Genomic DNA, 27,416 nt, shown 5'->3' on the forward strand with positions numbered 1-27,416 from the left:
AGATAGGGGACTAATATCCAACATATATAAAGAACTCAAGAAGGTGGACTTCAGAAAATCAAATAACCCCATTAAAAAATGGGGCTCAGAACTGAACAAAGAATTCTCACCTGAGGAATACCGAATGGCAGAGAAGCACCTGATAAAATGTTCAACATCCTTAATCATCAGGGAAATGCAAATCAAAACAACCCTGAGATTCAACCTCACACCAGTCAGAATGGCTAAGATCAAAAATTCAGGTGACAGCAGATGCTGGCAAGGATGTGGAGAAAGAGGAACACTCCTCCATTGTTGGTAGGATTGCAGGCTTGTACAACCACTCTGGAAATCAGTCTGGTGGTTCCTCAGAAAATTGGACATAGTACTACCGGAGGATCTGGCAAGGATGTGGAGAAAGAGGAACACTCCTCCATTGTTGGTAGGATTGCAGGCTTGTACAACCACTCTGGAAATCAGTCTGGTGGTTCCTCAGAAAATTGGACATAGTACTACCGGAGGATCCAGCAATACCTCTCCTGGGCATATATCCAGAAGACGTCCCAACCGGTAAGAAGGACATATGCTCCACTATGTTCATAGCAGCCTTATTTATAATAGCCAGAAGCTGGAAAGAACCCAGATGCCCCTCAACAGAGGAATGAATACAGAAAATGTGGTACATTTACACAACGGAGTACTACTCAGCTATTAAAAAGAATGAATTTATGAAATTCCTAGCCAAATGAATGGACCTGGAGGGCATCATCCTGAGTGAGGTAACACATTCACAAAGGAACTCACACAATACGTACTCACTGATAAGTGGATATTAGCCCAAAACCTAGGATACCCAAGATATAAGATACAATTTGCTAAACACATGAAACTCAAGAAGAATGAAGACTGAAGTGTGGACACTTTGCCCCTTCTTAGAATTGGGAACAAAACACCCATGGAAGGAGTTACAGAGACAAAGATTGGAGCTGAGAGGAAAGGATGGACCATCTAGAGACTGCCATATCCAGGGATCCACCCCATAATCAGCTTCCAAACACTGACACCATTGCATACACTAGCAAGATTTTATTGAAAGGACTCAGATGTAGCTGTCTCTTGTGAGACTATGCTGGGGCCTAGCAAACACATAAGTGGATGCTCACAGTCAGCTATTGGATGGATCACAGGGCTCCCAATGGAGGAGCTAGAGAAAGTACCCAAGGAGCTGAAGGGGTCTGCAACCCTATAGGTGGAACAACAATATGAACTAATCAGTACCCCCAGAACTCGTGTCTCTAGCTGCATATGTATCAAAAGATGGCCTAGTCGGCCATCACTGGAAAGAGAGGCCCATTGGACATGCAAACTGTATATGCCCCAGTACAGGGGAATGCCAGGGCCAAAAAAATGGGAATGGGTGGGTAGGGAAGTGGGGGGGAGGGTATGGGGGACTTTTGGTTATAGCATTGGAAATGTAATTGAGGAAAATATGTAATAAAAATATTAAAAAAAGAACAATCATGACTCTGCCAGAGGGACAACTTTGGAATCATGGGAATCACTTTGGGACTCATGGGCAGAAATGAAGCTTTGTACATGCTAACTCTAGACTACTTACTTGTGATTAAAATTTTGAATTCATTTACCCAATAAATTCTTGTCACACCTTTGCTGTAAAATAGACAATCCTTTCTGAGGTGTTATAAAATAGTCAAAGAATCAAAAATGATATTTTTGAATAAGTGTTATTGTGAAATTCTTTTGAAAGCATGTGCTTGCTATTAATGTCAGGTGGTATATCATGTTCTTCTTGGCCTGTCATCCTGTCTCTGAGGTACATGTTGTAGAAGAAGAAAAGTAGGTAATTATAGTTCACATGAACGTCAAATTGTTACTTCCTGATAGTTTTGTAAAGTAGAACTGTGTCATGATTGTCCTCAGTAAATGCTAACAAAATGAGAAATAAATATCTTTTTTACAAAAAAAAAAAAAAAAAAAAAAAGAGTCGTACTCAAGTCTAAAGTCTAGCGTATCTCTAGATTTTATCGTTTCAGTCCATTCAAACTGAACTTACCTGGGAGGAATCCTTTTAACCATAAGGGGTTTTACCCATATAACAAGGTAAACACAATATACCTATTAGTTTTCCAAAGAAAGTGATGTTAGCAAAGCTCAAATTCTTATTTGTAAATGGTGCCCTTTATACCCAGCTCATAAATATAAAATTGGCAAAGGCAACTGGGGACATATTATGTAAGAACTTGAATTTTAAACAAGAGTTTAGCTTGAAACCATCTCTAGCTTTTATGCTTGTGATTTCTTTCCCGTTTTCTTTTTTCTGTTGAGATGTAGGTCTGGCTGTCCTGAAACTCACCTTGTAGAACAGGCTGACCTTGAACTCACAGAGATCTCCCTGCCTCTTCCTCCTGTGTGCTGGGATTAAAGGTGTGTGCCACTACACCACCCAGCTTTGATTGTGATTTCTTACTAGAATAAATTTACTGTCAAACTTTTTTTTCTATAAAAACATGTAAATATTTTCTGTTAGTACACATCTTGGTAGAGCGAATTATCACAATATTTAAGAACAGACAGATACACATAATCACGAGTCATCAATCTTCTGAAATAGACAAGGTCCTCTTCAGAAGATTGGGTCTTGTCTAGCACCTGTAGGCAATCGATATCAGGTGCTTGAAGTAGACAGGGTTTCTCTGTAGCCCTGGCTGTCCTGTAACTCACTCTGTAGACTAGGCTGGCCTTGAACTCAGAAATCCACCTGCCTCTGTTTCCCAAGTGCTGGGATTGAAGGCGTGCACAACCACTGCTCAGCTTTTTTGTTTGTTTTTTTTTTTTTTTTAAATAGAATGTAGTCACCAAGTATTCTCTACAGTCTTGGCAGCTTGGGAAACTGGCTGAAACAGTAAACAGCTGTCCAGTGGCTGGGTAATTCCAATGTCAGCCTTCTACCTCCTAGGCCTTAATGCATGCCTGAGAGCATGTAATTCACCACTTGAAACCTGAAGTAAGAATCTAAGCCTCTCCATCTCGAGCTGAGCCACACAACCTGCCTAACCAACCTTCCTCCCAGGAGGAAGAAACTTACATATGGCTTGAATAGAAAATGTCTTTCAGAGGCTCCCGTGTTTGAAGACCTGGTGTCAAGCTGATGGCTCTGTTTTAGGAGTTGTGGAACCTTTGGGTTTAGGGATATATCTGACAAAGCCAAGTAGCTGGGGGTGGGAACTGAAAGTCATATTTGCCTTTAGTTCTAGCTGGAGCTTTCTGTTTCCTTATCCTCCAAGATGTGGACAAGTCATGTTGCAAGTTCCCACTGTTACAAGCCAGGCCACTCCAGGTGCCCTGCCTTTCCCACCCTCTAAACTGGGAACTATGACAAACCTCTTGTCCCTAAGTTGCTTATTCAGGCAATTATTAGAAAAGCAACTAGTATAGAGACTCATTGTCAGTCTCTTATGATGACGAGTCATCAGAATGAAGAACTCTGTCAATACATAAGCCCAGGGAGAACCACTCTTCCCAATGGCAGATAACACACTCAAGCTAGAAATGTAGTTTAGAGACAACGCTCCTCTTTCCATTTCCCACAATTCCCCATCAACTTGGACACACCATTTAACTTTTAGGATGTGTTCAAAGCATCTGTAAGTCTCTGTCCACATGAGTGTTATCCTAAAGAGAAGGCAGAGTCCATAAAAGAAAAAGACTATCTTAACCACACCCTGCTCCTCTGCCGCTTTGTGATCCACGATCCACTATTCACTGATGCATTTAAATGAACTCATCTACGTCCTTTACAGTTAGTCTCAGTACATTGTCTAGGTAATTGTGCTTCAAGGCTATTAGAAACATAAGATCAGAAATCCAAGAAAATAAATTTATTGAACTTTGAAGGGAAAAATCCACAGACATAAAGAAAGTTAAATATAGACTGCAGAACACAACTAGTTAAACGGTGAATAACGGCTTGTGTGGCCAGCAAAGTACCAAAAAATGACATTCTGGAACTGATTGAGGTATTTAGCTATTTTTGGCTATAGAAACGTGGTCAGCCTATGGTGAAATGGTAAGATAGTTCATCAAAACACACATCTTTAAGCTGAATAGATTCTAAGTTGATGATACTTCATATGAACTAAATCATGTAGCCATTGGAGAAACCATAGCAGCAAAGTAGCAGAAAAACTTATTAAAATCTATTACAAAGTAACAAGGCGAACCTTAAACACCCAAGGCTAGATTTTCACTGTCTCTCCTGCATGAAAGAGATTTCAAAATCACTAAACATTAAGCTTGTTTCCCCACAAAGGTCTTGGCAAAATGGTAAATACCATTAAAACTTAAAGGTAATTTTAAAGTTTCAGGCATCTAAAAAATATTTAAATGAGATGTATTCTTCAGTCAGCTGAGAGTCCTCTTTCTCCCATAAATTTTTTTTGGGGGGGGTGCTAACCCAAAGAACTATGTTTATGTTATTACAGAATCAAAAAGTGATTTTTATCTACCTTATCTCCCTTATTTGAGATCGGTTGTCCTGGGAGGGTAAGTAAGAAGCATTGAAATACTGCTTACTACTTAAAATACATCTTATCAAAGGTTTGATGGCAAGGTTTCTGTTACCTGTTTAATTACTTCTGAGTTGTGCTTTGTGAGTGGGAAGTCATTTATTCTGTCCCTTCTCCCTGAATTAAAAATTTGTGTCTGTCTGTGAAAAAAGATCTAGGTCTTTAATTTCCTATCCTATTATCTGCTAACTTTACCCCATCTGGATACTGGATTTCATACATGTGAGACTTTTCCTTGTACACAATAATTCTTAGAATACTATAAAAACCAAGCTGGGTTTGACAGACTGCACTGTGGAGATGTGAGAGCCCCCTCCTCCCAATCCTTGGGCTCTCACTTCTTGTATTCCTGAAGCTCTTCTGCATCCTAGCCAATCACACCACATCACTTCTACTTCTCTTACATGTAGCTGTGTGGCTTGAATGGAAATTTGTCGAAGAAAGCACTTCTTCCATTATTATAATTTCTGTTTACTGTTTGGTGTATGATACGTTGATTCAACATTAAAAAAAAATAAAGTTTTCAAAATTAAAAAAATATTCGTTTACAAATTTAAAATGTTTTTTTCTAATAATGCAGGTTATTAGACATTTTTAGAGTTAAGAAGTTTTGGAAGTTATAAAAGGGCTTTGTAAAAATCTAACTTGTTTGGTTTTCTTTACGTTCATTGACCAAAACATGAAACCCTCTTTACACTGTAGCTGCTACATCCTTAGATGGATTGTTCTGAACTACAATATGTGTGTAGCATATTATAAAGTACTCATGCTTAAAGTGTAAATTATTAAAAATATCTTTATCAATTTCATGTCAAAATAAATGTTTTGCATATCCAAACTAGTTTTACCTTCTCACCTAGAGTTTTAGTTCCCAGTTATTTAAAAAAGAAAAAAAAAATCAGCCTGTGCTATAATCTGCATTCAATTTCCTGAACTGCAAAAGCCACCTGATTGTTTTGCTTTTTCAAAAAGCATGATCTACATACATAAAAAACGTAGCTATTTAATGCTTAGTATCACAAAATTAAGACCCACAGTACAGACAATCACTGCCACTATACAGTCTTAAAGACAATTCATTAAAATATTTATAATTCACAATGGGAGCATTTATCTGATTACGAATTCTTGATTTTCCACTTTATGATATTTTGACATTTCCAGAAAAAGTATTTTAGAATCCATATCCACTCTCATGCTCTCCCAACACAGATTTAAAACATAGTTTTGGTTTAAGCGTTTGTGCCCAGCCTTTCCCTTGCCATTAAAGATAGGAAAGGCTACTGCATGATTTTGTTCAGTTGGTCTGTGCTCACATAACCACACGAGGAGGGAAAATTCTTTTTGTCAGGCAAAGGCAAAGCAGTTGCGTTGAGTATAAGGCCCCTTGGAGACTGCACGGTGTGAACCGTGGTGTAGTCTGGGACAGACATCTCAGCATCTGGAGCAATATCTGCTGTCTCAGACATCTGGGCAGTAGTGGTAAGGCTTTCTGTGGTGATGTAAATGTCCTCTTGGTTAAAGCTTGGTTTTATACAAGACGTGGCTTCCATGCGAGGGGCCACAGCGATGCATTTTTTGGCATCTGACTCACAAAAGTAGGCACTGTTCATGCTGTAATTTTCTTGGCAGGGCGTGGCCACCTCCCGCTGGGTATTGCCTTGGGCTATCCCTGCCTTAATCTTTTGGCCTGGGGAAAGGACTACACCACCTGCTGGTGTAATGTCGCTTACTTGGGCATAAAAGTCAATGTTTGCCAGTGATGTGGGATTACTCATCGGTGTAGAGGCGAGTTGGTGGGTTGCCTCAGTTTCGCTGCTCAAAAGTGGCTGTGGCTTGTTTTCTTCTACTGTCTGGGTAATGGAGGGATGCAGAGAGCCAAGGGAAGCATCATAAGGCAAGTTCTTCAGATTCTTCTGATCAAGGCACAAGAGATCAGCTTCCATATTTAACTTCTGTGACTGAGCAAACTTCAAGGTACCATCACACATGTCACTGGTATGGAAATCAGTATCCAAAATGTCAGGGTCGTAACAGCTGGTACGCCCAGAATCATCATCCTTTGCTCCAAGGATACCAGCTGATTTCTCATGATCATTGCTTAGAAGTCTGTCTGTGTCAGACCCTTCAGTCTTCTCATCCACATCTGCTTCATCAATATCTAGCTCAATGAACTCGACCCAGGAATCATCATTGTAGAAGTCGGGTTTGTAGTTATCATGAATGCCTAAGATGGTGTTCACCTCCTCCAACTTCCCTTCCTAGGAGGCAGAGAGAAAGTGGAGATCTATGAAAAGCAACTCAAAAAACCATTATATAACTTTAGATAGGATGCATTGTGATTTCAAACTAAACCAAACCAACTAACCAAACACAAAAAAATCAAAACACTCCAAAACCCAAAAAAACCAAAGTCAACAACAAAACCCAACCAACCAACCAACCACCACCACCCCTCCCAACAGAAGATAGATAGTATTCTTTAGGTACTACTTAATTGAATGATCCACAATGTAGACTTAGTTACCTTGAGAAGATCTGGATCAATCCCTTTAATCTTTGGAACTGGGACTGGGGGTAAAATCAGCATCTTAATCCTTGGAAACAAATAAAGTGTTATTTCTACATCTTTATTTTACATCTTAAAAATTATCTCAAAAAGGTAGAATGAAATATTGCCAGTACTATCACTTATTCTAGGCATTCTTATATCTTGTATAAGCAGAATATTCAAAAGAGAGGGAGAGTTCTAAGCAGGAAGTAGGTGGCAAAAGTTTCAGGAGAAAAACATCACCCAAAGGCCTTCGTTTAAGATCATTTAGCTAAGTCATGGTTTAACTCTTTTTTTTTTTTTAGTGCTATTGATGAGTGGTCAATTTTAGTACTTGGCAGTGAGGAGTCTAATTCTGTCTAAAGCCAGCTTTCATGTAACTTATAAATAAGATACAAATAAGATACTTTTAAAGCATGTAACACCAAATAGAAAACAAGACAATCAATAAAATGGAACCAAAATTATTTTCAAACTTGAAAAAAATGGGTTGGGCTAAGCACTACACTGGGCTAAGCACTACACAGTCCATAGTAACCAAAAAGCATTGATGATAACTTCTAGCCAACATGATAGTGCCTGTATTACTTAAAATAGGACAGACTAACCTGAATCATCTCTAATAAGGGTAGAATTGTATGCATAATACCAAGATGTATTGACATTTTCTCTTTCAAATATTGAAATTATTTTTTCTTTAAAAAATCTATTACTAATATTTTTAACTGAAATTGAATTATCTCCTTTCTTTCCTATAGCCACTCCCAGTTGCCCTCTCTAAATAAAGCCTCTTCCATGTAACCGCCCTCAAGATTTATCATTTTATTTTTATTTTATGTGTCCTTCTGTGATTATATCCCATGAATGAGTAGGTACCTAGGGAGGGCAGACGAGCTAGGGTTACAGCAGATGTGAGCCACCCCATATAGGTGCTGGGAATTGAACTTGACTCCTCTACAAGAGCGCTATACACTCTCACTTGCTGAACTACTGCTTTCAGCCCTGAAATAATTGTTTTTGACTGTAGTTAATTTCAATGTTTATTCTACAGATTTGTCTCTTGTTGGAATTATATTACTTAGCACATGGAAGTTGTTCCATAAGCATTTCTTGAATAAATTTACATAAACCATCTTTCTGTTACTAGCTAACCAGTGTTTATGCCTTAAACCCAACACAATTATCTCTGAATGCTTCTATACGTCATTGGAACAGTTGTGATACAGATATGGTCCCTAAAACCTCACCACATGATTATTTATAGATCAAGATGATCGGCTCTTGCATTAAACATTTCATCAAATCCTTACAACAACCAGGAAAGGGAGATGATATTATCTGTGCTCTCCAATTATACAAGACCCTTGGTGGGGCTGGCCTTCAGGCCCAGAGTGATTGCTCCAAAGCCAGCTGTCTGAACTATGCTATGCCACTCTATTGCTTGCTTATGGATGTATAAATGCATCCTTCAAGTATAAAAATACAAAGTAACTTGAACTATATGAAACAAAGATTCCCCAATGGCTAGTGTTTCATTTTGTGACATGTATGTCTCCTTTTTGAAAAAAATGTGATCTATTTTGACACGTTAGTGGCTTACTGTAGTTGTGATACTCTTAAACCACAAAACCCCCCAACTCCAAGGGCCCAAGCTAGAAGTATAAATCAATCAATCAATGATGATAGCAAATGATAAGCTGTGCATCTCCTCAAATGGGAGAGTAGGGCTGCTCTATAGCTCATGCAGAACCCAGGATCAGCTTAGTTGAAGTACACATTTTAGCATTTAAACTCATTTTTTTTCAAATTAAAAATAGATTATTCTCTCATAATCTCCCATGCGTTCCCCTCCTCCCGCTCTTCCTAACTCCTGCCACCTCTGTTCTCCCCCAAAACAACTCCCCTTCCGTTTCCTCTTTAGAAAAGAGTTCTCCAAAACTAGATAGAATAAGACAAGGCAAAAGCCTTCTACCAAGGCTAGACAAGGCAACCCAATAGGAGGAATCTTTAGAGCAGGCAAGAGTCAGAGAGACACCTCATCTCACAGTTAGGATTGTCACAAATTCTCATTCTTTAGAGCAAAATCCTCACTCCAAAATAGGAGCCAAAATTAGAGTGTGGAGCTGCAGTCCCTTGATCTTCCACTTCTGCTGTGTGGTGATGCAGCTCTTTCATGAATCAATAACTCTGAGTTGGAACAAGCTCAGAGGAAAGGTAACCTGGGTTGAAACTGTGTCCAAATTTACTTGATTCAAATGCAATGTCAATACAAACCTTGCCTGATTTCACTTTCAATTATTTGGATTATAAGAGAGTAAAGTTCTTTTACAAAACTTAAAGACATGTTTATCCTGGAGCCCTCAACATCCCTGGGATTGTGAGCAAGATAAAAAAAAAAAAAAAACCAAAACCAGCTTTCTTTGGAATATTTTAATTTTGGAATTTGTGTTAGTTCTGTGCCACTTGGTGATATTGTCTATTATTTCATGCTTTTATCATAACATGCAGATTTTGGTAGTGACATAGGTTTCTGTAGGAAAATGAAAGAGATTGTTTCTTTTTTCAAAAAACAGGAAAGAGTGAATTCAATAAAGATTTTGAACACCTATTGCAACCTGTTTATTTTGAGTGAGCATTACAGTTTACTTGGAGCCTCATTATTCATTGAAAAATATATGTTCAGAAAGTATGGAGCATATATTCATTTATTCTGCCATAGAGGAAATGAAACCATGTTTTCGGGGAAAATGGATGAAATTGAAGACTGAATACAGAAAAACAAATGTCAACATGGTCTCACTCAGGTACAGAGTGGGGATTTAAATTTCTCTATCTAGGTATAGGTATGTAGGAAATGAAAGTAGAAAGTTGAGGTGGTGAAGCTCTCTGGAGGAGGGCAGAGAACAGGGAAGATAATGTGGAATATAGAGAGAAAACCGAAGAGAGCTCTGCTTGGGAGATAAAGAGAACCAGAAACGGGAGGATCATGGAAGAAGAGGACGGTGGAGTAGGGAAATCTGAGAGAATAAGAACAAAGCAGGATGTTGCTTATTCATGAAAGTAACACCATGAAACCAGTTCTTTGTCTCCTAAGCAAAATCAATTAATAATAAGAGAACAAAACATCTTTTCATTTAGAGGATGATGACTCATCTCAGTTAGGAAGGTGTTTGCCTAACAAGCAAAGGGCCTCGGGTAGAATTTTTAGCATCACATAAAACTGAGATAGTGGAGGCAAGAGGAGCAGAAGTTAAAAATTATCTAGTCGGGGCAAACAAACCAGAGGCCAGTATATATTTTTTTAAATGGTACTTATTGAGAGGATGATATTTTGTTCCATATATTGTTAATATGTGTTAGTAGATGACCTCATATGTTTTCTTGGCCTTTGTGACATGAAATGAACCGGTATTAAGGGTGAATAGTTTTATGTACAAAGCAATTTTATTTACTACAGTTCCATATAAAATTTGCAATTTCACTAGCTCTATAGACTAATGAACTAAAATCAATTAATTTGACTCTGGTTGGCCTTATTCAAGCTCATGTCTTACTTAAAACTCTAAAGATAAATTTACTTTCCTCAAACAACTGAAAACCCTGTTGTTTCAACTGTAGTATATGTTCTGCAAAAACAAGAATGTGGCTAAAAAGCTAAGTTCAAAATAAAATTATGCAGCGAGTTTTTTCCCCCTCATTTATTTATGATATTGATGGTGAAACCCTGATGAAAATGAAGTTTATTCAGTTGAAGGTTGATGGCATTACCTGAATTTCTTCTGCACATTTTTATTAAAATGGCTAATTTTGAGATGTGTGAATGCTGGATTACTACAACAACTAAAGGCCTATACCATATATTTGTTCCTACATTCCATTTTGAGTCACTAAGTGCCTCTTGACTTCAGTTGAACAGCTTGATTTCAAGTTTAGATAGACCAACCAACTATTGGTGGCCCAGAACTGAGGAACTTCCCAGGACACACAGGGCTTATAGTGCAAAGACCAACTGAATTCTGGAATCTTGAAAGTGGTATTCCTAGAAAGCTCATGATCACAAATGGTGTTGAAACTATGTTAAGTGCAAACAAAGGCCAAATGATAGCAATGTCCCACGCCCCCCGCCCCCCGCAGCATGCTGCATAAAACATTTTCTGCAATCTAAGTTTTTTTCCAAGAGGAAAAATGGCATTTTGTTATTCAAAGTGATTTAGAAGATCCTGTTGAGCACACAGATGTAGATTTTCAGAGAGGTTAGGTGGTACAAGGAAGTTCAAATGGCAGTGGCTGAATAGCTGTAGACTCTAGACTCCAAGAGAATACAATATAATTTTTTTTTTTTAGACTTTGAAGGCTCCTTCCACAGAAGAATTAATAAAGAAAATGTGGTACATTCATACAATGGAGTGTATTGCTCAGCTGCTAAAAACAATGACATCATGAAAATTTCAGGCAAATGGATGGAACTAGAAAAACATCATCCTGAGTGAGGTAACCCACACCCAGAAAGACAAACGTAGTATGAACTCACTTATGAGTGGATATTAATATAAAGTAAAGGATAATCATGTTAAAATCCACAGACTCAGAGAGGCTAGGATAGAACCAAACAAGACTGACAAAAATGTCCGTGAAATGATGCCTTAGTATGACAGGATGTGCCTAAACTTCCTGATTTAAATCATCCATTTTTTAAAAAAAGGTAAACACGACAGACAACAGACTGAGTACAGATGTGGTAAAGGTAAAACCAGAAATTAAACTTTTCTGAGTTAATTAAGATAGCCACTTGTGCTGTACAAGAGAACATTTCAAATAACACACGAGAGTACACATGGAAATGAGAACTTGTAAAAACATATTAAAGAGAGTGCTTCACACCTACCTTTGCTGCTTTGAAAATATAACTACAAATAGCATCACTGCTACTCCAAATATTCCAAAGATAATAATTAAGAACCATGGAAACTGGATATCTAAAACAGGAAAGAATATTTCACTGACAGAACTATGAATAACCCAAGCAAAGTTTACAAGGCACTGTCCTTCCCCACTTGAAAATATCCATTAATCTGAATTCATATGGCAAAGTTTCAACTTCATAACCATGGAAACACAGTAGGATGGCTTCGGATTTTTCTTTCCTAAGCATACAGCATGCTTGTCCACTGCTTAAATCTATATCTATCTATCTATATATGTAGATATAGATTTAAGCATATATATGTCACACATATATACATATATATGATGATGATCACTTCCTCACTTTCCCTCAAATTTTTGGTCTCTTTTTCTTTAACTGTTTTTAAATACATATATGTAAACACACACACACATATATATATATATATACATATATATATATACGTGTATATATGTATACATCTACCTATATGTATATACATGTTAAGCACATGTGTATACATATATTTTATATGTGTAAATATACATATATAACATATTTAATATATATAAATATATGTTTTATATATATATATAAACAGTTAAAGAATAAGACGCCAAAAATTTAAGAGAAAGTGAGGTGATGGCCATCCTATGGTCGTGACGGTACATGGTGGGGGTTGAAGGAAGAAAACTGAAGGGGAGACAATGTAATTATATTATAATTTAAAAAGTAAAATTATTATAAAAAGAAAAACTCAAAATGAAAAGCGCAAGTTTCAAACACATTGCAAAAACCTGAAACCTCTAAGCTTCTCATATGTCCAAATGTCTGTGGAATATCACCAGGGCTTTAGCACCAGAAAAAAAAAAAAAAAACAAAAAAACTGTTGTTTGTTAAACCTAAGTAAAGGATGTCCATCTAATACTTTAAGACATAATGATATCTGTCAGTTTCCACATTGAGGATATATCAAAGTTATGAGGCTAGAGTCACCGTGCTATACCTAGGCATGTAGAGCACGTTTTTATAGTTTAATACTGTGTGTTTGTGTACACTGTGCTGAGGCTGTTCAGATACTTCTGTACTTTATGAGCTGTGGGAGAATTTGTCTATGACACTTCTATCTTTTTCCTTAGGACTAAATGTCCCCCCAGTTCCCTTGAGGTCGTTTCCCAATATTCTTACCACAGAGGCAGAGTCTAACTACTTTTTAATACAGACACGGAGAAACCCTGCATCATCTCTGTTGTTCTCCTGTGTAGGAGTTCCAAGTGTGTCCCGTGTCCCCAGAATGTGACCAACACATGACTTCCTATACTTCCAGCTAGGCATTCTCTAAGTAAACACCACACCTGTACTCCTCCAATCCCATGAGTATCACATTTCCTTCTTCAAACCTCAGATAAATTTGTTTCTTCTGGATAAAAATTCAAAACACCCACATTGAAGAAAAAAATTGGGAATGTAGAGACATACAAAGAAAAAAAAAACCCAACTCCCCAGAAATTCTGTTGTTCAGGGACAACCATCGTATACCCTCTCTGAGTTTCCACCTGCCCTGATACCTTTCCTAAATCAAATAATTTGGAAACAAATTCTGTTGTTAATTTTTAAAATTTTATTTTATTATTTTGAATTATGCGTATGCATGTATGTGCATATGAATGCAGGTGCCCACAAGGCTAGGGATGGCGGATCCTCTGAAGCTGGTGATACAGGTGGTTGTCAATCTCTTGATGTGGGTGCTGAGAATTGGACTTGGTTCCTGTAGAAGAACAGGAAGTGCTCTTAACCACTGAGCCATATCTCCAGCCCCTCTTTTTGTTTCCTTTTCATTGCATACATCTTCTCCAGATAGTGACTTCAATGTCTTGCCCCTGATATGTGAAACTACAGTATATTGACCTAGACAATATACTAACAAGTGGAGGCATATGTTAGCATATATTGCCAAAAGTCATGCTAGCTGTCATTTAGATGCGCGCGCGCGCACGCACGCACGCACACACACACACACACACACACACACACACACACACACACACACACTACCTTCTTCACATGCTTCCAATATGTTCGTCTGAGGAAATATTACACGGAGGACTTCGCTGAACTCGCTGTACTTTTCAAAGCTCCGTTGTCTGGATCTCACCCGCACTTCATGTTCTTTATCCATTCTCAATGAGTACACTGGACAGTATGTTAACCATATAGGGCCCATCTTTCAAAACAAAATAAAAAACAGATTGCCTCAGGCATTAACAACTCAATGCACAGATTCTACAAGTGTTTTTCCTTTTCTCTTTGAACTGGGTTTCTAGAAAGTGAGTAATATTTGAACCTACCTAGAAGGAATTGGCTATTAAATAAGATGGACTGAGACAAATTATGTAAATAATTTTGTTAAAATAATAATCCTCAAATTTATTTTAGTATCAAAAATGCAGCCATATGTTTGCATTTGGTCTTAAATAGTCAACTAAGAGTAAGTCGTAATAGAATTAGGCATGGCAGATCTGTAAGAGGTATATTGGTATGCTATTTATCTGGGGTATTATAGTTTTGTATGGAGTGATATAGTAGGACAGGAAACCTCATATTTCCACACCAAAACAAATTATGGCCACAAGCAAATCATTTATCTGTAGCATATGTATTCCCTGGGAAATCTGGGCAGAAGTCATTTATTGATAATCACAGAATTTGAAACAGTCCTCAAAATACCATAGTTGTCTTGAACTGCCAAAGACTTTTATTGAAAGCAGCTACACACTTTATTTACTCCGGAAGTCTTAAACTTGCCTCAGAGTAGTCTGTTGCTCAAGAATGTCCATAGAAAATTGTGAGGTAGCTATGTCCTCAGAACAGAAACACTTTTCTGGAAGAATCTTCAGACTTAGGAAGTCAGTATAGCTCAGAAGGCTGGAGGTTTCAGAAACCTGAATAAACTCACAAGGGCCTTCCACAAGGTCAAGTACAGAACTGTTGCTGAGGAGAGGAGGCTGTCTGATCAGCTGATCTTCCTGTGAACTCTGTAGGCAGCAACAGGAAGGTACCCTTTGTGAGTCATCCTGCCTGCTTGGTGGGCTGCGATGTGTTTGAGTCACATCGCAGCCCACCTGTAAGTAAACCTCATGTGTTCTCCTTTCGACAGTGGATCACCTCACTGGTTCTGTAACCTAGAAGTGGGTGGGACAGTTTGGTTGATCTGTTGTTGGTACTCTGTCTAGAGGGACTAGATGGTCACATCTCCCCAGGAAAATGCACATGACAGAAAATCACTGGAGACCCTGAGCACTGAACATCTGTGTTTCACAGATTTGAAACTTAGGATAGTCCCTTTCTCCAGACAAAGGAAGTGAGCGTAGGAGGATTAGCTCTATAAGATATTGCTATTAGAGAGGCAGACCCAAGGTCTGCATTATCACAGTCCTTTCCAGTAAGTCAGTGATATTTACATTACAAGTCAAAGCAGTAGCAACATTACACTCATGGAATAGCAACAAAGTAATTCTATCTTTGGGGGTCACCACAACATGAGGAGCTGTGCAGCATTAGGAACATTGAAAATCACTGCTCTGTGTCAAACACTCAATGCTCGTGGTGCTCAATATGTTTTTTATATGTTATGAGTAGGACTCCTAGTTCCTGTTAATAAGAACAAAGTGGAATCTTCACCTTTTCAGCAGCATAGATTTTCACATCGATAAACCCCATTATTTGTTTTATTAGGAGCTGGACCTCAACATCTGAAACAAAATTGTTTTTCACTCCACTTGGTTTCTATGCACAAAGTATTTTTTCCCCGCCATGCGCATATGATAGGGGTGTGCCTCCTGACAGGAGCCTCTGAATATATCCAGGATTTGTATGTTTAAAATGTTTTCTTTAGACTAGGACTCTGAATTTTACACTTTCTTGTTTTTTATTGAGTCATTTTTAAACTTGGGTTTCACGCTTGGAGCAAGACTTGGTTTCTCAGCCACTGTCATCGGTATTAGTGAAAGATTTCACTAACAATTGTACATAATCCATAGGGAACCCCGGAAGTCAACCTATGACCCCTCCCATCTCTGTCTTTCTCTACTATCTTTCAGTTTTCTGAGGGAACCTTTAACTGCACCAGACAAGGACCAATCACTATACCTCTAGGAACTAGTAAAAGTCAAAACAGATCTCAAAGGAGACTGAAGCAAGGGAGGGGGTGGCAAGTGTCAGAGCAGAAACAGGTGAAACTAGAAACATACTGAAAAGGATTGACAGAAAAGATATTTTTAAAATATTTTATTTAATTGTAAACTTTGGCTTTTAATGGCCAACTAATATAAAATGAGAAAAATTATATTTAGTATTCATAAATTGTCTATGTTTTGATCAAATCCACCTCCCACCTCCCATTCTTTTCCTTAATTATCCAGTACTTTTCTTCCCCAACTTAGAGTAGGCACACAAGTTCTGGCTCTTGCTCTCTTTCTCTCTCTCTCTCTCTTTTAAAATACTCAGTGTTTACTGCTTTTATGTGCATAGGTGTGGGGCCACCTGCTGGAGCATGGAATGCCTCTCAGGTCTCACATCCCTGAAGAAATCCAGTCTCTCCCAGCTTCCCAGTAGCTCTTGACAATGTCAAGAGCTTCTCAGGCAGTGGAGGAGCGTCCTAAGGCTCTCCCAGAAACATGCTGGGATTTTGGCTGCCATGATCTTGTGTAAACCTTCTACTCATGCACTTCCAGCAACTGTGTGTGTAACTGCATGTCTGTGGCCAGTAAATAGTTTCTCTATAGCCATTGAGGCCTTTAGACACTTCTAATATTTCTTCCTCAATAACCTTTTAATCTTGGGGGGAGTGGGTAGGATATGGATATTCCATTCAGTGTTGAGTGCTCTGCATACTGACTGAATGAGGTTCTCTGTATTAACTACTCTCTGTTGAAAAGAGAAGCTTCTCCAATGAGGGTCAGGAGGTGTATTAATTTATGAGTAGAGTGTTAATAACTTGGGGGAGGCAATTAACTACTATGTCTATCTATTGATTTCTCCTATAGGGCTTATAACCTAGCCAGCCATGTTGTTTTGGCCCAGTTAATGATGTCAGGTATGGGTTCCATCTTGTGTGGAAGGCTTTAAAACTAACTAGAAAGTAGGTAGTAATTCCTGTAGTATTCATACTACAATCAGTGGGCTTGTTTCCTGACCAGTATCTTGAAGAATTCATAGCAGGGTGAGATTGTTGATGGCTTTTCTAACTTGTTTATTGAAATAAAAATTGGCACAGTAACAACTGAAAAGAGTATAGAGGCTACTCAATAATGAAAACTAAAGTTACCATATGATCCAGTGATTTTTTTATTAATAATTTATATCCCAAGGAAATAAGATTAATATGTTAAAGATACATTTGCCTGATCATGATAACTGTAGCCAAAATATGGATCAACTTGGGCCCTTTGATGAACAAATGGGTAGAAAAAAAAAGGGATATTTTGGAATATACAAGAGAGCAGATTTGAAACTGTCAGTTCAAAAACATCTGTGAAAAATATATCCATTCATAGCTCTGCTGAACCATCTTACCACATATAAATATTTCAAAACATCATTAACATGATAATTAATGATAATTTTACATAATATATGATTATGTGATTAGTGTAATTACTCTCAGGCTATTTGAAAAAATATTTAATCTAGTTTACTGAGATGTAAGCATCAGAAGTCTTCACAGATTTTATTATCTAACATAAAACCACCATTTTTGCTAATATCACAATGGATCCTTTTGGGGTAAGTCTTACTACGTTGGAAGGCAAATTATGGTTGTAGATATACATTGTTAAAAACTCTATTCTGCCTGGAGGTTAACATCCCTGGTGCAAACCTTGTCAGATGTTCACTGGAAGAACAAATGTTTCCTTGAGAAATCTTTGTCAATTCAAATATAAGTGATTATCTACTAGTATGTGTTTTGTCCTTCGTATAAAATTTGTGCTTCATACAAAAGAGCTGCTGGTCTGGTTGCTGAAGCATTTAAGTGTTTTGATCCTTCATTACCTTGGAATGTAGATGAGTACAGTGTGTACTCTCCATGTGCCACAGGAGCTGGGACAGCAATACACTCCAAGGCTGAGATTTAAGCAGAGGCTCCTAGGAAACAGCCCCAGCCTTTAATGTGAGCTTCACAATGTAACTGTAAACAATGGGATTGCTGACTTGATTCATGCCACGAGGCAGTAGTTTTCTTACCACTGTTTTTGAACTAGGGAACAAACATGTTATTAGTGTGAAATTAGTGTTGACCTCATATGCTCCCTTGAGATGGTCTCAAGAGTCCTCAGAGGTACATGTTTCTCATTTTCAAAACTGCTACCTCAGGTGCCCTTGGTACCTTGTGCAAAGTAGTTGTTCCTATATTTGGTGGGCGAATAAGTGTTTGATTATGACTCGGTTTAGAAAGCCTTGTTTGAATTAACATCCAGCCAGGCCCCTTTTGGTACCAAGTCATAAACCAGATATCTAAATTAGAATGATTTAGAAAACAGAACTTTGAACAGAAGAAGTAGCTGTTCGAGGCACCCCAAGTTGTATTCTCTGCTAATGACAAAATTGGCTTCATTTTTGGTGCTACACTGAATAGACAGGGCCTCATGTCTCAAAATTTGGGGAGTAGACCCTGCCAGGGTGCTGGGTACAACGTCATGCCTATCGAGAAGCTGCTTGACTTGGCCAGGGCTGTGGCTGTGGTTAGACTGATTTAGAATTAGTTATATTTGGAATGGCATGGTAATCCTGTTTCCCTTCTTGTTGTGTGCCATGTAGAATTTATCTCAGTGCCGAGTTCCCAAGTGCTTGGCAGGGAAGTGAGAGGTTTGCGGGCCAATTTGCTCTCTTCTCCCTTATGAAGTGGCCTCTCAGCTTGATTTTCTCTGAGGTATGTAAAAGAACATCTTTATGAAACCTCTATAGATTAAATTCCTTCTTTGTGCCTCTCTTCTGGAGAGAACCAAGAACAAATACTAATATAGGTCTTATGAGTAGCAGTCATTAAAGTCATGGGATAACATTTGGCCATAGCCTACTCTTGACCTTGATCATGATCCTAGTTAAGTTCAACCACATCTCTAAAGATAGCAAAGTGGTAAGTCTGTGACCTTGTTCCATGGTTAAACTGAACACCAAAGATAACTAGGGAAATGGTTTTCTCCTCCCAATACTCTTCCATATATCTACATGGAAGATTCACATCAGCATTTGTTGTCTTAGATACTTTTAAGGTATTGAGATTATATCAGTCTTCCTCTAATAACAAGTTATAGGGCACATAATTTGGAAATATAGTCCTAGGTGAAAAGAAAGTGTTATTACAAATAAGAAAGTGAGTATTGAATTAGAAAGAAGAAAAGTCAATGTATAGAATGGAGTGACTCTTACCACTTTCCATTTTGATTCATTTACTTCTTTGTACTGAATTTCATACTCCAGAATTATCCATCCCTTCAGAACATCTGCATTGGGTGGTGGTTGCCAACTCACTTGGATGTCTCCACGAATCCCGGTCAAACTAATGTTTAGTAAAGTCCAGTTGAGGCCAATGGGTGGATCAGGTTGCACTGTGAATTCAATGGAGAATTGATTAGACTCCAGAGAAACACTCTTGATAGTGATAGTCTGCTTCCTTCAGAGACCAAATCATTTCATTCATTTTGACCACACTCTGACCACACTCCTAATTCTTCCGACAATCCACATCGATTGAACTCTACTTTATAACAGAGCAACATTTTTAAATGTAAGAATGATGTTTCATTTAAAAAAATACTTATAAAATCTCCTCTAATTCCCTTTTAGTCTCAAATCTGAAATTCATTGGAAGAGTTGTTGTGCTACGTATTTATTTTTAGCTCTGATAGCATTTGTACTTTAGGATTTTGACAGACACACAGACACACACACACACACACACACACAAATCAAAAACCAAAGAAGTAGAGAGTTAGAAAGACTTCACTTTTTAAATATGGCCTGTTACAGGAAGCAGAGAATTTAGTGCTTACTCTCTCTGCTCAGCTGTCAAGTGAGCAATTCGAAATTGCATTTTGCTCAGTTTCTGCTAGTAATCCTCTATCATATTCTTAGATATATCTCTGTATTCTTATGAGGGCCATAAAGACTAGGGTTTCAAGAAAGATGATAAAGTCAATTATAGATCCCAAAGCTACAATTTATATCTAAATTTTGCCATGTCTCAAGCAAAGTGTTACTAGATAGGGCTTATTACCAAGCCTTTTGAAACTACTTGAAGGTACAGAATTAAAACTTAATTTATTTCTTAACATATGCACATAGCTACTTAGAAAGTTTGGATCCCTAGAATTCACCAGAGAGGCATTGACTCAGAGTAGACACAGACCTATAATGGAAGGGTATGTTTCGGCCACTGTTACATACACCTCCCCCTACCCCCATTTAAGAGATAAGAAAGATTTTCCTCATTTAAAAATATTAACTACATCTATTCATGAATACATTTTAGAAATTAAATGTGAAGGATATTCGAGCTTCATAGTCCTATACAATAGCAGTATTACTTTGTCCTGGATTTGTTAGGAATTGAGGAATAACCATAAGCTTAACTTTTTTTTTTAATTAGGTATTTTCCTCATTTACATTTTCAATGCTATCCCAAAGGTCCCCCATACCCACCTCCCCAATCCCCTACCCACCCACTCCCCCTTTTTGGCCCTGGCGTTCCCCTGTACTGGGGGCATATAAAGTTTGCAAGTCCAATGGACCTCTCTTTGCAGTGATGGCCGACTAGGCCATCTTTTGATACATATGCAGCTAAAGACAAGAGCTCCCGGGTACTGGTTAGTTCATATTGTTGTTCCACCTATAGGGTTGCAGTTCCCTATAGCTCCTTGGGTAATTTCTCTAGCTCCTCCATTAGGGGCCTTGTGACCCATCCAATAGCTGACTGTGATCATCCACTTCTGTGTTTGCTAGGCCCCGGCATAGTCTCACAAGAGAGAGCTATAACTGGGTCCTTTCAGCGAAATCTTGCTAGTGTATGCAATGGTGTCAGCGTTTGGATGCTGATTATGGGGTGGATCCCTGCATATGGCAGTCACTAGATGGTCCATCCTTTCGTCACAGCTCCAAATGGTCACTTGATCTTTGACAAGGGAGCTAAAACCATCCAGTGGAAAAAAGACAGCATTTTCAACAAATGGTGCTGGCACAACTGGCGGTTATCATGTAGAAGAATGCGAATTGATCCATTTCTATCTCCTTGTACTAAGGTCAAATCTAAGTGGATTAAGGAACTCCACATAAAACCAGAGACACTGAAACTTATAGAGGAGAAAGTAGGGAAAAGCCTTGAAGATATGGGCACAGGGGAAAAATTCCTGAACAGAACAGCAATGGCTTGTGCTGTAAGATCGAGAATTGACAAATGGGACCTCATGAAACTCTAAAGCTTCTGCAAGGCAAAAGACACCGTCAATAAGACAAAAAGACCACCAACAGATTGGGAAAGGATCTTTACCTATCCCAAATCGGATAGGGGACTAATATCCAATATATATAAAGAACTCAAGAAGGTGGACTCCAGAAAATCAAATAACCCCATTAAAAAATGGGGCTCAGAGCTGGACAAAGAATTCTCACCTGAGGAATACCGAAGGGCAGAGAAGCACCTGAAAAAAATGTTCAACATCCTTAATCATCAGGGAAATGCAAATCAAAACAACCCTGAGATTCCACTTCACTCCAGTCAGAATGGCTAAGATCAAAAACTCAGGTGACAGCAGATGTTGGCGAGGATGTGGAGAAAGGGGAACACTCCTCCATTGTTGGTGGGATTGCAAGCTTGTACAACCACTCTGGAAATCAGTCTGGCGGTTCCTCAGAAAATTGGACATAGTACTACCAGAGGATCCCGAAATACCTCTCCTGGCCATATATCCAGAAGATGTCCCAACCGGTAAGAAGAACACATGCTCCACTATGTTCATAGCAGCCTTGTTTATAATAGCCAGAAGCTGGAAAGAACCCAGATGCCCCTCAACAGAGGAATGGATACAGAAAATGTGGTACATTTACACAATGGAATACTACTCAGCTATTAAAAAATGAATTTATGAAATTCCTAGGCAAATGGATGGACCTGGAGGGTATCATCCTGAATGAAGTAACCCAATCACAAAGGAACTCGCACAATATGTACTCACTGATAAGTGGACAATAGCCCAGAAACTTAGGATACCCAAGATATAAGATACAACTTGCCAAACGCATGAAATTCAAGAAGAACGAAGACCACCAAAGTGTGGACACTTTACCCTTTCTTAGAAATGGGAACAAAACACCCATAGAAAGCTTAACTTTTTAAGGGACTAGTTTTGAATGTGTATGTGCATTTCAATTAGCTTTTTAAAGTGAGCATAGAAAGTGGGGCATTCATTATGATATTTTCACATGTATATATTAATATACATTGTTTTTATTCATCTTGCACCTTCATTAGGTTACTTCACTTCCTAGAGTCTTCCATTTGCTAGTTCCCTTCCTCCATGACCATAATCTCTACTTCTGCTTTCCTGTTCCACTGTCTCCTTTTTGTCCTCCTCCCATAAGATACTCTCCTGTTCCTTTATGATTCCTTTTCTAACCCCATGAACATCTCTTTCCTCATACTTTTAAGTTTTTTATTTAATGTGTATGAGTGTTTATCTGTATGTACACATATATACCACCTGAATGAATGCCTTCAGAGGCCAGAAGAGGGTATTGGAAATCCTCTAAAGTGGAGTTATACAGTAGAAAATACTCTCAATAGCTGGCCCACCTCTCCAGTCCACATCTGCCTATCTATATACACATGTATAGTATATATACATTTTTGAGAAAGGATTTCATTATGTAGCCTTAAGTTGATGATCCCAATTCAGCCTCCACAGTGCTGGGATTACAGTTATCTCAATATACCTGGGGCTTTAAAAATGTTTTTGATGGAAAATTTTCTGAAATTCATCACTCATGTTTATTTATAGAAATTTCCATTTCTACTTTAAATAGATGTGATACATAGCATTTATAGGAGGAGGCTCAGACCCTCTATCAAAAATATAGCAGTCTGCTCCTGACTCCTACACACTACATGTCTTTGAAGTGGAAATTTCTGGTTTCTTTGGAGACTCAGTTGTGTCATATGATGTTTTTCTGGAAACTATGTTATGAGAGTGTGTTTTTACTGAATGAGACATGTGGAAGGATGTGTTGCTAAGAACGGACATAGGATGTTTTTCTGGAAGCAGCCTAGAAAAAGGGCATGTGATGTTTTGTTAGAGTGTATGCTTGAGAGAACATATTCTATTTGGAAAGGGTCCACCAGACAGTGGTCGACACTATATGGCATTGGTTCTCCTTGCCATTCTTTGCTGGTCATTGTTTGTCATGACTTCATAGAGAAAAATGCACCAAAGTACTTCTGGTGGTGTTCTGGTGGCTTCTTCCTGCTTCTGCAGCTAGGACTTGGGCCGAGTGGCAGAGCCTGGGGGTTTCTTCTGCATAGAACTGCCATAGCTGGTTTCTGAATGGGGTTTGTGAGTGGATTGAACTACCGCTATTGATCCATGTGAGCTGAACTGGTGATATCCTGACAATGTAAATTAGATTCACTCCCCAAAAAACTCTTTCTAAACAGGTCCACATGCTCCTTTGTCCTATTAGCCTTTCCTTTCCACTACTTCTGGTAGGTGGTAGACTAAAAAGGGGAAGCATTTAAGTTTGCTTACTAAAGTAGGTTTTGAAAATTATAAGTCTACATGTCTTAGGTGACAATTCCTCTTAAATATTTAAGAGTATTTGAAAATTAATATATGCAGAAAATTTTTCTGGTCTTTCTGCCCAACACCTAGCTGTTCCTCTTTCATCTTTCATCTCTCACAGTGGTGACCTTACCCTTCCAATTACTTAGGATAAAAACTGTGAACTCTATCTTTTTGTCAGGACCACATGTTCTGCCAGCTTCTCTTTGAAAATAGAATTATCACTTTTTACTTGTGTTAGCCCCTTCTCTGTTCCCTTCCTCAGATCTTTGTCTACTTTCTTCCAGTCTTAATCTCCACATATCCTACAGACACAGCATCCTCTTACCTTTTAAGTTGGAACATCATAGCAATCACCAAAACACTTTCAGCTTTTCTATCTCACTCCAAGGGGAAGCTGTTACAGGAGTCTGAAAATGACTCTCAAATCTCATCTCTTCCCACTCCTCTCCCTCCACAGTTTGTGCCAGCACCTCTGCTGCCTGCTGCTTCCTTCATGCAGAAGGCATGCCTACATCTCAGAGTGGTCAGTCACCCTGTGCTTTCCTGCTGAAATGCTTTTCTCTCAGAAACTAACAGGAGTACTCTTTCCTCAGCTGTACCTATTGTCAGGGAAACCAATACAGATGAGCATATTTAACACTGCAGCCTCCCCATACCCTGGCACTCTTGCTCTGAATTTCTCTGCGGTACCGGCTCTTTCCACCCTCATTTGGGATTTAGTGCTATCAGGTAGACATTTTCTTTTTCAGCACATAAAAAAAATTGACTGGCCCAAGGTAAGGACATGGTATTTGCTGAATGAACTGAATGAATGGCAGACATCGAACTAATCTATTATATCATCTAAATCCAAAGAACAACCCTGTGAAGGACAATACTTGCACAAGGAATGAGTCAACTGTGGGTTCAGACCACTGACATCTCTTCACATAACATAGCAGGGTCACTATAGACTGACTTTTCACCCAGTTCCTCTTCCATCCTCTGTACTACTACTGGGACTCTTTTAGTCATTTTTCATGTGACTATCAAAGTCTTCTGACAGCTCTGCCTCTAGTTTGTCCCTACTTCAATCTATCAACACAAATGGCCAAGTCAATTTCTTTAAGACACTAAAAACATAGTGGTGATAGTTTAAAATCATAACTTACTATCTTATTTCACCTTGATGTCATCATTTAACAGTTCTGAGTCTCAGTTGCACTATCTGTATAATGGGGTTTATAATAGAGCCTACCTCTTATGACCATTATATGAGACATAAGTTCTCTGGGTTAGTTATTTCCTTATTTAAATACTTGCAAATATTACTTTTGGCAGTAAGATCAAGCCCCCCCCCCTCCCACCCCAAGGGGCTGTTAGATCTATGTAATTACTGTTGAGTCCTTAAACATTTTTCTTTTCTTTTCTTTTCTTTTCTTTTCTTTTCTTTTCTTTTCTTTTCTTTTCTTTTCTTTCCTTTCCTTTCCTTTCCTTTCCTTTCCTTTCCTTTTCTTTTCTTTTCTCTTTTCTTTTCTTTTTTCTTTTCTTTCCTTTCCTCTCCTTTCCTTTCCTTTTCTTTTCTTTTCTTTTCTTTTCTTTTCTTTTCTTTTCCTTTCCTTTCCTTTCCTTTCCTTTCCTTTCTTTTCTTTTTTTTTTTTCTTTTACCAATATTAGAACTGAGTAGTTTCTGGAAGGTCTGTGACTCTTGGTAAATATCATTCACATTTTATGAGTTAACTGAACTGTTACAGTTTGGTTCATCTGGCTCCTCTTAATCCTACAGGCATAGCAGGTCATTCATGCATTTGGTCACTACTTTGTTTTTTTATGTATCCAAACACCTCAAGTCCAGGACCCACCATACTGTGTTATGGTACACTGTACTGAGATTTTTTTTGAACTGCCAAATTCCACTACTCGACTGTATCATACAGTATAGTCGCAGGTATGCAAGAGCTCAGTGAGAGTCAGATAGAGGCAGGGACAAAGCATGGCTCTTAAACCAGTGTCCTTACAACTAATCCACCACTTCCTTGTCTAGCTTCAGCTCTGCAGTTGGGAGGAGGCCAATAAATAAGTAGCCTCTAGAACCCATGAGTTTTCTCGACCCTCTCTCTGGAAAGCACACTTCCATGGTTTGCTTGCTTCTGTCTGCAGCAGTCAGCCACATTCCCCACTGTCTTCCAGGCTGTTGCTGCCCAAGAAATAACACTTGTCTGCCAGAAGGGACAGTTCACGTGAGGAAAAATGGGATCTTGTGGATAGATCTTAAAGCACCCTGGTCAGCTACTGAAAACCCTTTGTTGCTTTCTTTCCCTTTGCTGTTTGTATAATCATACTGTAAACACGGACATCCTAGTTATGGTTACTTGTTTCAGTTCCTCTTTATGTTCACAGGATGGGAAGCAAAAAAATCATCCACATGGCTCTCTGACATGTTTTCCCGAGCAAATATTCATCAATGTTTGTTTGAGGTCATATAAACACAACTTTGACCTGATTATGACTGTTTGGTAAATTTTGTTTTGTGGCCATGGTTGTTTTGTTTTGTGATCATGAGAATCTAGGCTTAGATTCTATTGTATGGCCTGCTTTTATGTGTGTGCACCATGTGTATACCTGATATCACAGAGGTTTGAAGGTTCATGAAACTAGAGTTACACAGGTGGTTGTGAGCCACCACATGGATGACAGGTCCCCTGGAAAAGCAGCAAGTGCTCTTAACTTTAGAGCCATCTCTTAGCCCCTGATGAATTTCTTCATAGCATCTACTACCAGGTATCTACTTTTTCAACTTAAAAATTTGTGTATTTTATTTGCATGGGTGTTTTGTCTGCATGCATGTCTGTGTACTATGTGTTTTGTGTTTGGAGCCACAAGAAGGTATCAGATACCCTAGATTCAAGATTGTTGTTAGCTACTATGTAGGGGGTGGGAAACAATCCTGGGTCCTCCGGAGAGCAGTCAATGCTCTTATGCACTGGGCATTTCTCTAGTTCCATTGTCAGGCTTCTTTAAGCTGGAATCAAGTTACCTGTATTTTTAGACTCTATTCTTTTAGACTCCTGTGAGACAGACTCCATATACCTAAAACCACAAAGTCTTTCTACTTGATTATACTTGGAAATTGGGGCTTCCTTAATATTTAGTCTAAAGCTTTGTCAAATGAAAGCAACCCACGGCTTACCTATTTCGTCAACAGTGAAACATTTTTGGTCCAGCAAATCACCATTTGTAGTTAGCTTGATGCAGTAGGGTATCCAAATGGAGGTATATGATGAGTTGAAGTAACAGCTGTTTTTTCCAGCAGAGACATAATCAGGGCATTCTTTCCATTCCTGGGTCCATTCATGAGCAATTCTGAAATGGAGGGTAAAAAAAAAAAAAAAAAAAGATTAATCGTTCCCGAAACTATGCTTTAGTCAAAGTAAGGTATCTGGCAGCCAGATTCACTAAGCTAAGACACAAGTATCTTATAAGATAAAAATGTAACACTTCAGCAAGACCAGTTCTTAGAAACCTCCCATCTATGGCCAGTGTTATTAGAATCTGAAGATTGTCAGGAGCCTATATGGTACTTC

The 27,416-nt window shown here is 38.5% G+C and overlaps 1 protein-coding gene and 1 long non-coding RNA gene across 4 annotated transcripts in view; one reads left to right on the forward strand and one right to left on the reverse strand.

The window, feature by feature from the left end:
- The window catches only part of Gm41254, an 87,133-nt gene that overhangs the window by 15,407 nt on the left and 44,310 nt on the right, over positions 1-27,416 (forward strand). The window lies entirely within an intron of this gene.
- Ghr (growth hormone receptor) overlaps positions 3,859-27,416 on the reverse strand; it is a 265,598-nt gene continuing 242,040 nt past the window's right edge. For 2 of the 3 annotated variants that reach the window (NM_010284.3, NM_001286370.1), the window contains exons 6-11: positions 27,023-27,195; positions 19,451-19,629; positions 14,078-14,246; positions 12,002-12,092; positions 7,093-7,162; positions 3,859-6,826 (exon numbers count right to left, since the gene is read on the reverse strand). In NM_010284.3, coding sequence (NP_034414.2) covers positions 5,846-6,826; positions 7,093-7,162; positions 12,002-12,092; positions 14,078-14,246; positions 19,451-19,629; positions 27,023-27,195 — 1,663 coding nt within the window. In that variant the 3' untranslated portion in view covers positions 3,859-5,845. Of the gene's footprint in view, positions 6,827-7,092; positions 7,163-12,001; positions 12,093-13,628; positions 13,791-14,077; positions 14,247-19,450; positions 19,630-27,022; positions 27,196-27,416 lie in introns of those variants that run through there. The other variant, NM_001048178.2, reaches the window with a different exon arrangement.

The sequence above is a fragment of the Mus musculus genome, chromosome 15, assembly GCF_000001635.26.
Source record: "Mus musculus strain C57BL/6J chromosome 15, GRCm38.p6 C57BL/6J".
Taxonomy (NCBI): Eukaryota; Metazoa; Chordata; class Mammalia; order Rodentia; family Muridae; genus Mus; species Mus musculus.